Raw genomic sequence first — 10,180 nt, 5'->3', positions numbered from 1 at the left:
CAAATCTCGCTTAGGGCTCACATTTTGGCTACCGCTGTACCTAGCTAGTTATGTTCCAACACTCTCTTTATCTGTGCCAATATCAGTTATTTTTAAGTCTTGGTTCCAATAGTTTATATTTTTTTCTAAGAGATAGGCTTTCTGCAGGGTTATGTATATACCTATCATATGAGTATCATTTTCTGACTTAAATAGAAGTCCCTCATATTGTTATAGTGTTCTTAATTGTGAAGTTGTTCATGTTCTCAGCTCCATCCTTTGAAAACAGACACGTGAAACGATTCTGGGATGAGCGTGCACGTCTTCATCAGACCAGAGAATCTTGTTTTTCATGGTCTGAGGGTCTTTAGGTGCCTTTTGACAAACTCCAAGTGGGCTGTCATGTGCCTTTTACTGAGGACTGGCTTCCGTCTGGCGACTTTTCCATAAAGGCCTGATTGGTGGAGTGCTGCAGAGATGATTGTCAATTCTGGAAGGTTCTCCCATCTCCACAGAGGAATTCTGGAGCTCTGTTAGAGTGACCATAGGGTTCTTGGTCACCTCCCTGACCAAGGCCCTTCTCCTCCGATTGCTCAGTTTGGCCGGACGGCCAGCTCTAGGAAAAGTCTTGGTGGATCCAAACTTATTTCATTTAAGAATGATGGAGGCCACTGTGTTCTTGGGGACCTTCAATGCTGCAGAATTTTTGTTAGTACCTTTCCCCAGATCTGTGCCTCAACACAATCCTGTCTCAGAGCTCTACAGACAATTTCTTCAACCTCATGGCTTGGTTTTTGCTCAGATATGCACTGTCAACTGTCGGACCTTATATTGACAGGTGTGTGCCTTTCCAAATCATGGCCAATTAATTGAATTTACCACAGGTGGACTCCAATCATGTTGTAAAAACATCTCAAGGATTATCAATGGAAACAGGATGCAGCTGAGCTCAATTTCGAGTCTCATAGCAAAGGGTCTGAATACTTATGTAAGTAAGGTATTTCTGTTTTTTATTTTTAATATATTTGCAAAAATTCTAAAAACCTGTTTTCGCTTTGTAATTATGGGGATATTGTGTGTATTTATTTAATACATTTTAGAATAAAGTTGTAATGTAACAAAATGTTGAAAATACTTTTGCCATTCTGTTATGAGTTTTGTTATTATTTTATTGTTGTAATTTATTACATTTATGGATCTGCAGGGGACTTTTCAGATTTTCCTCGTTTTAATAATATAATCAAAATAACTATTTGATCCATGGAACTTGGAAGCACTGAATTGAGTGAAGTGTGTTGTCATTTGAGTAAGTAGGGGAGTTCCTTTCTCCCAGAATGTCAAATAGAATGATATCCTCTCCACACAAATGTCTTAACAGTGTCTAATATTTATGTTCGGGTGATTTATATGTTGCATCCTAAGATGCTGGATTCTTCTGCAGAAGACTCCGAAGTGTACTTATAATAAACGGAACAGATTTATTTCATGTTCACCATAACACATTCCAGTCGACCACTCTCTACAGTGTCTTCAGCCTAACTCACCAATCCATCATTGAACTTTACCCGCCTTTGTATCGCGTAATCCAATCACTTCAATGCCAGAACGGAAACCCCATTGTCATTTGTTAATTCAAATAACTGAACCCCTGCATGGAAATCCCATTGGCTATTTGCAACCATTTTAAATCTAAACTCATTAACACATAATACATTTCTCAATACACCACAATCTATTTTTAGTGATCATTTTTCTGTTTGCTGATAGTTACTTTTTAAAGGGATTTGTTTGACAATAAGATAAAAACATCATGATTGGTTGTGTTCATGCCAAATGAAAAGGTCATATAAAAAATATACAGTTAAATGGCATGTCTTTACTATTAGGACGGGTGTAATTAGCACTATGTTCACCACCATCAACAAAACACCAAATGGAATTTGTGGAAGAATGGTGTTGCATCCATAGCAATTAGAACACTCGGGATCTCTATGGTTGCATCTTTCCAATAGAGTTCCAGACACTTGTAGGCATTGTCTGACGTTTGATGGCGTCACTTCTACGACACACAATGATGCCAACCGAGGTGCATTGAAGCTGTTCTGGCTCTTGGTGGCACAGCGTCCTATTAAGCTGCTTTATGTTGATGTTTCCTTTATTTTGGCAGTTAGGCTACCTGTAAGTTCCCAATTCGTTTGAAATTATCATTAAAACGTCATAATGCTTGGAACATGTTTGCTTTCATTTTGTCACTAAAAAAGAAGGATGGGGAGCAATAAATTCCGGGATTGGAAATGCTAGAGCGACAGAAATGTACAGTATGTTGGTGAAGGTATTCTTTCGGGCTAGGCTATTGGTCATCAAATAATAAGTAGGACCCCTCTTCGTGCTATTAAAATGTCTTTGTTGAGGTGCCATGTGCCATGTTAGCATTAAAAAAGTACATTGGTCCTTGATCTTTGATGTGGCTGTCAAAATGTATTAAATACACACATCGACTTGTGAGTCAAGACAATACAGCCACATCTCAATGGTGCCAGTCAGCTAGACTTCTCAACAGAAGAGTTATCCTCGAAACTTCATCCTCAGCCAATGAAAGACGAAGAGCGCAGTCACAAATAGACTATACAGTAGCGTCGTGCAACTCAGGAGAGTTGTCAGTCTCCTAGTAAAATACTTGAAGACACTGGGCGCCTGTCTCCACTCCATCAAGCGCGTGCCAACGATACGCTACTAATCAGTAAAGTCCAATACAAGAGCGGAAACGTTTATTATATTTTCATGGATCTCACAAATAATAGTAGTACTAGAATTGTTATGTGCAAGATGGAACTGTAAATATGATTTGTTTTATCAGTGAGTTCTAGCCACTACAATATGATTTAAAACAGCAAGACAGTTGCGTTATTAACTGCTTGAGAATTTTCCCTGAGCATAAACACTTGATCTTTTTTTCTTTACCCAGATTTTATTGAGATTACATCTGAAGTTATCAATGGATTTCTATAATGTGTCGGTCTTGTATGATAACACCTCACCGGTTGCAGTGAACTCATCTGAATCTTCAACAGGTAAGCATTTATCATGGTTGAATATATTTGTACAGTAGGCTATTCAGAATAGCAATTAAACAACCAGATTGTAGAAACGTGTAATGGTAACTGCACTGAAGGAAAATTATTCATAGCCTACAATGATTTCACTTTATCTTATTATGGCACACATAATGTAGGCTATAATGAAAGCTACAGTCATCCTCTTTTTATTTTCATTCGTTTTCCCTTGAAGACGTTAATGGTTGGTTTCCTTCACTGCTCTGTCTAACACTTGTTATTCAGAGGGAAATTAAAATCTGTCTAGTAGCTTCCTGAAGGCACAGCTAGTGTCAACCTTTTCCTTTTTGAGTGACTTGTTTTTCGTCGGAATGGCTCATTCTCTACCTTAATCTCAAAAGAGCCATGGAAATTCCTGTGAACTTTTAGTCACCACACACATACAGTAGCAGCTATGTTATTGAGTTTTTTTTGTCAAAGATACTGTATATAGCACATACCAAGGGCACTAAAATATATATTACTGGGAACTGAAATATCTTCACAGGTTTGGTTTATGGATAGCCTATACTGTATACTATGCATCACGCTTTATTACAATGTTCCTCTGCTGCTCGTAAATTCTACCAAAGTCCTGACTTCAGTGTCTGGAAAGTCTGTTTTGATGTTGTCGGCAAGATGTGTTGATGATAATGAGGGGAGCTGATTTCAAATCCAAACAGTGAGAGATCTCAACAAGCCGCCTGATCCCGACGAGCTGACATGAATGTGGTATAGCAACACAGTGCCTTCAGAAAGTATACAAACCATTTGACTTTTCCACATTTTGTTGTGTTACAAAGTGGGATTAACAAGGATTTAATTGTCGTTTTTTTGTAATCAATCTACACAAAACACTCTGTAATGTCAAAGTGGAAGAAAAACACAACTATTCAACCCCTTGAGTCAATACATGTTGGAATCATCTTTGGCAGCAATTACAGCTGTGAGTCTTTCTGGGTAAGTCTCTAAGAGCTTTCCACACCTGGATTGTGCAAGATTAGCTCATTATTCTTTTCAAAATTCTTCAAGCACTGTCTGGTTGTTGATCATTGCTAGACAACCATTTTTAGGTCTTGCCATATTTTCATGCAGATTTAAGTCAAAACTGTAACTCGGCCCCTCATGAATATTCATTGTGTTCTTGGTAAGCAACTCCAGTGTAGACTTTGTGTTTTAGATTATGGTCCTGCTGAAAGGTGAGTTCATCTCCCAGTGTCTGATGGAAAGCAGACTGAACCAGGTTTTCCTCTACGATTTTTCCTGTTCTTCGCTCCATTCCGTTTATTTTTTATCTTGGAAAAACTCCCCAGTCCTTAATGATTACAAGCATACCCATAACATGATGCAGCCACCTCTATGCTTGAAAATATGGAGAGTGGTACTCAGTAATGTGTTGTATTGGATTTGCCCCAAACATAACACTTTGTATTCAAGACAAGCCACATTTTTTGCAGTATTGCTTTAGTGCCTTGTTGCAAACAGAATGCATGTTTTGGAATATTTTTTGTTCTGTATAGGCTTCTTTCTTTTCACTCTGTCAGTTAGGTTATTATTGTGGAGTAACTACAATGTTGATCCATCCTCAGTTATCTCCTATCACAGCCAATAAACTCTGTAACTGTTTTAAAGTCACCATTGGCCTCATGGTGAAATCCCTGAGCGGTTTTCTTTCCTCTCTGGCAATTGAGTTAGGAAGGACACCTGTATCTTTGTAGCGACTGGGTGTATTGATACACCATCCAAAGTGTCATTAATAACTTCACCATGCTCAATGGGATATCCAGTAGGTGCTCTTTTTGGTCAGGCATTGGAAAACTTCCCTGATCTTTGTCGTTGAATCTGTGTTTGAAATTCACTGCTCGACTGATGGACCTTACAGTATGTCTGGTGTATGGAGATGAGATAGTTATACAAAAATCATGTTGAACACAATTATTGCACACAGAGTGAGTCCATCCAACTTATCTGACTTGTTGAGCACATTTTTATTCCGCACTTGTTTAGGCTTGCCATTAAAAAGGGGTTGGATACTTATTGACTCAAGACATTTCAGCTTTTCATTATTAATGAATTAGTAAACATTTCTAAAAACATAATTCCACTTTGACATCAATGGCTATTGTGTGTAGGCCAGTGACAACACATCTCAATTGAATCCATTTTAAATTGTGGTTATAACACAACAAAATGTGGAAAAAGTCAAGGGGTGTGAATAGGGCTGTTGCGGTGATCGTATTAACGCCACACTGGCGATCACGATTCATGAAGGCAGTCAAATTCCATGTGACCGTATAGTCACGTAATTAGGCTTCTCCAAGCTCTGACGCTGCTGATGGTTATTAGTAGCCTACCACACTTGCTAACTGGTATTCAGCACTCCATTGTCCCTCAAATCACTCTGACTTAAATGCAAATGTGATCGAAAATCTAATCAAACACTTCATGATAGCCCATGAGCTCATGTTGCGCAACATTTCTATAGGCTATGCAATTGGGAGAGAAAACAAAGTGATGGCCTCTATTGAAAAGAGGACGATCCCATCAGCTTTCCATAGACTAGGCCTACTACATTTATTTCTCAACTTTCTTAATATTAACCACATTGCTTATCTTTAAAACAGGAGTATAGCCTTCCTGGCTGGAATAAAAACCACAGAAAAACATCCTCCATTCGCTATTTAAGTGCATAGAGGGGATGCCTCTGGGAAATTTGAGGCATTATCAAGTGCTTGTCAAATTGTGAATGAGAGACTGATGAAGTGTGTACAGCCTGCGTAAAAAAAAAAAAGTAGAGCGTAAGCCTTTCAAGCAAATTTTTTCAAGTCATCATAAGAGTCACCTCATGCAGCCTTACAATGTATAAAAACTCTAAACACGTAGCCCAATGTTTGTAGAACAACTAAAGTTACATGAATAAATCTAAATGAAGCATATAGGAGTACCCATTTCTTTGTTAACCGTTCAGAACAGAATAGCCATATGTGCGCACTCCCTAAAAATGTTTGAAGAAAATATCCTTCTTATTTTATTCAGCTTTGTTCAATTGTATTCTTCATACTACAAAGTAATATAAAATGAAGGCACAGAATTCTAAGCAAATCAATTACCGTGACACCAACAGTTATTTGCTTAACAAGGAACCTATAAGGAACCTATAATGGTTCAATGTAGCTACTGGTTCCTGGAGGAACTGTGGAGGCGTGGCTTAGTATGGGTGTGGCTTTAAGTTATATATTTTTTGGCCACCCGTTAGTGCAAATGTCATTCCTGTTCAACTGTTCTGTTTTATTGTCATCACATGTTAAAGTTAAACACTAACAGTTTTGTAGATTCAATGAAGTTAACAGAGGTGTATGAGTTGCATTAAAGCCTATCCAAATCCCAAAGTTGGAACAGTTACCACTATATGTAATCAGCAATGTTAATTTGAATATGTATACTGAACAGAAAAATATGTGCAACTTGCATTGATTTCAAAGATTTCACTGAGTTACAGTTCATATTAGGACATCAGTTAACTGAAATAATTGTATTAGGCCCTAATATATGGATTTAACATGACTGGGCAGGGGTGCAGCCATGGGTGGGCCTGGGAGGACATAGGCCCACCCACTGGGGAGCAAGGCACAGCACATAATTATTAGTTTTCCTCCACAGAAGCACTTTATTATAGACAGAAGTACTCCTCAGCACATGTGTAATGATCATGCTTTTTAATCATCTTATTGACATACCAAGATTATCTTGGCAAAGGAGAAATGATCACTAACAGGGATGTAAACACATTTGTGCTCAAAATTTGAGAGAAATTAGCTTTTTGTTAATATGTCAAACTTTTATTTCAGCTCATGAAACATGGGACCAACCCATTACATGTTGCGTTTATATTTTTTGTTCATTATAGTATAATCGAATTGGTTCAAAACAGTGGCAGGAGGTGCAGCAGTGGTCATTCTATTTTTTACATGGAAAAGTCATATTGGTGTATTTATGCATTTATTCTAATACAAATACTGAAGAGCTCAGTGACTTTCAACATGGCACCGTCATAGCATGCCACATTTCCAACAAGTCAGTTCATAACATTTCTGTCCTGCTAGAGCTACCATGGTCAACTGTAAGAGCTGTTATTGTGAAATGGAAACGTCTAGGAGAAACAACGGCTCAGCCGCAAAGTGGTAGGCCACACAAGCTCACAGAACGGGACCACTGAGTGCTGAAGCTCGTAGCACATAGGCTGTCATTGGTTGCAACACTCACTACCGAGTTCCAAACTACCTTTGGAAGCAACGTCAGCACAATAACTGTTCATCGGGAGCTACATGAAATGAGTTTCCATGGCCGAGGAGCCTCACCCAAGCCTAAGATCACCATGCACAATGCCAAGCGTCAGCTGGAGTGGTGTAAGGCTTGCTGCCATTGGATTCTGGAGCAGTGGAAATGCTAATTTGTCCTGGGATATAAACATTGAGTTGTTATTTTCCCTGAAATGCACAAGGTCCTCTACTCCGACAATTAATCCACATACAAAAGGGTAAAAGTTTGTTTTCTAGCAATCTCTCCTCCATTGGGCTTCTTCTTCTTCTTTGGACTTTATATGGCGGTTGGCAACCAACTTTAATGTGCATTACCACTACCGACTTTCCTGGAGTCTGGACCTCAGTTAAATTTTCAGTCACCCACGTGGGTATATGCTCTTCAAAACCAATGAGGAAATGGCACATGGGTATAGGCCCCTAAAAACCAAAAAGGAGATGGGAAAGGCGTGACTTAAGCGTCACAAATAGAACCAAGATCGACGTCACCGGCTTTCTAGCCATCGCCGCTCCATTTGTCATGTATCCATTTGTCTTGTCTTGTTTTCATACACACCTGGTTTTCATTTCCCCAATCAATCTACTTGTATTTAACCCTCTGTTTCCCATCATGTTTTGTGTGTAATTGTTTTCATGTCAAGCGATGTTCTTTAGCGCTTTACTTTATTGTTCCGTGTTTTTCAGCGCGTTTGTTTTGTTGTGCTCCCGTTTTGGAACTATAATAAAGTGCACTTTATTTATCATACTCTGCTCTCCTGCACCTGACTTCCCCTTTAGACACACCTTGACACTTCTGACCCACTGGGAATGTGATGAAAGAAATAAAAGCTGAAATAAATCATTCTCTCTACTATTATTCTGGGATTTCACATTCTTAAAATAAAGTGGTGATCCTAACTGACCTTAGACGGAATTTTTACTGGGATTAAATGTCAGGAATTGTGAAAAACTGAGTTTAAATGTATTTGGCTAAGGTGTATGTAAACTTCTGACTTCAACTGTATATGTAGCAAAAAAGCTGTAAAAAAACTACAAGATATTTGTCCTCCGAAGAAGGTGGTGGTGGAGGGGTTAATAATTTAAAAAAATAGTTTAAAAAAGTTATATTATTAAAAATAGATATATTTTTATAAAAAGAGTGTACTACCTGGGTCCCAGCAGCCAGGCTATGTAAATTGCTGCTTGACCGGACTGGTTTCTATGATATTTCATACCGGTACTTAACTAACATTCTCTTCTGCTGCTCTTGTGTCCCTATAGGTGGGGGTCATGATGCCTACTACAACAACGCCATCTTGCCCACCATATTTGGCATCATCTGTTTCCTGGGCATTATGGGTAACTGCATGGTTATCTACACCATCCTGAAGAAGACCAAGTGCCGCGCCAAGCAGACCGTTCCCGACATCTTCATTTTAAATCTGTCCATCGTCGACCTCCTCTTCCTCGTCGGTATGCCCTTCCTCATCCACCAATTGATGGGCAACGGCTCGTGGTGCTTCGGTGCCACTATGTGCACAGTCATCACCGCGCTGGACTCCAACAGCCAGATCGTGAGCACCTACATCCTCACAGTCATGACTCTGGACCGCTACCTGGCCACTGTCCACCCCATCCGCTTCAACTACGTTCGGACACCGTGCGTGGCAACCGTGGTTATCGTTCTAGTATGGACGCTGTCGTTGCTGACCATCATCCCGGTGTGGATGTACACGGGCCTCATGCCTCTGCCTGGCGACCTGGTGGGCTGTGCCCTGCTACTTCCCGATCCGTCTACCAACATCTACTGGTTCACACTCTACCAGTTTGTCCTGGCTTTCGCTCTGCCTCTCCTCATCATCTGTGTGGTCTTTTTCAAGATCTTCAAGCACATGACCACCAGCGTGGCACCCTTGCCCCCCAGGAGCCTGAGGGTGCGCACCAAGAAAGTAACCCGTACGGCAGTGGCCATCTGCCTGGCTTTCTTCATCTGCTGGGCCCCTTACTACATCCTCCAGCTGGTTCACGTTGGAGTCCAGAACCCCAACCCAGCATTCTCCTACGCCTACAACATAGCCATTAGCATGGGCTACATTAACAGCTGCATCAACCCGTTCCTTTACATTGTGTTGAGTGACACCTTCAAGAGGCAGCTCATCGTGGCCATGCGGCCGGTCCACAGGAAGTTCCGGGTCAACCCCACCAGCACCACGGAGGGTAGTGTTAGTCTGAGATTGACCACTGACAGACCCCAGCAGGATCAGAGCTCCAGGGAGCTGCTGCCTGCCAATATGGCCGACCACTGAGGCCTGTTGTATGACAATTTTAGTTTTGTTGAACCTTTATTGAACAAGACCTCTTTACCCAAGGAGACCTGGTGTGGCCAGTGGAAGAGGGTATGAGATCAGTGTACAAGAACGGTGTATGGGGACAATCTATGGACCAGTGTATAGGAAGATCTGTGTATGTCATCACTGAATTTGAGTAGTGTACAGGAATGAACAGTGTATTAAATCAATGTATGGACCCATGTACAGGGTAGGGTTGTAAACATCCGGTAACTTTCCCCAAATCACCTGGTTTTCCAGAAATCCGATTTGAAAGATTCCCTGAATCAGGAAGTAATAAGCAGGAAATCCAAAATCCTCCAACCAGGATATCTATAAAACTTTGTAATTTTGGGAAAGTTGGCAGATTTTTGCACCCCTAGTTTTCGCAAACCTAGTACAGTCCGAGACATTTTATTGGATCACTGTATGGGATCAATGATGTACGTCTACATGGGAACAGTTAATGGATCGATCAGAATAG

The 10,180-nt window shown here is 40.3% G+C and overlaps 1 protein-coding gene across 1 annotated transcript; it reads left to right on the top strand.

Annotated features, from left to right (window-relative positions):
• The first annotated feature begins 2,974 nt into the window (after nt 1-2,974).
• LOC139369600 (melanin-concentrating hormone receptor 1-like) lies at nt 2,975-9,675 on the top strand. The gene is made up of 2 exons (XM_071108854.1): nt 2,975-3,050; nt 8,651-9,675. Exons 1-2 carry the CDS (start codon nt 2,975-2,977, stop codon nt 9,673-9,675), a joined length of 1,101 nt encoding a protein of 366 aa, XP_070964955.1.
• The last annotated feature ends 505 nt before the right edge of the window (nt 9,676-10,180 follow it).

Source organism: Oncorhynchus clarkii, chromosome 17 (assembly GCF_045791955.1).
Source record: "Oncorhynchus clarkii lewisi isolate Uvic-CL-2024 chromosome 17, UVic_Ocla_1.0, whole genome shotgun sequence".
Lineage (NCBI taxonomy): Eukaryota > Metazoa > Chordata > Actinopteri > Salmoniformes > Salmonidae > Oncorhynchus > Oncorhynchus clarkii.
This window is presented reverse-complemented; position numbering and strand designations above follow the sequence as displayed.

What these genes read in the sequence shown, in the direction of transcription:
- LOC139369600 (XM_071108854.1), top strand. Translation starts at nt 2,975, where the DNA reads ATGGATTTCTATAATGTGTCGGTCTTGTATGATAACACCTCACCGGTT. An exon ending in CTCATCTGAATCTTCAACAG is followed by an intron (nt 3,051 to 8,650) that starts GTAAGCATTTAT and finishes GTGTCCCTATAG; the next exon opens with GTGGGGGTCATGATGCCTAC.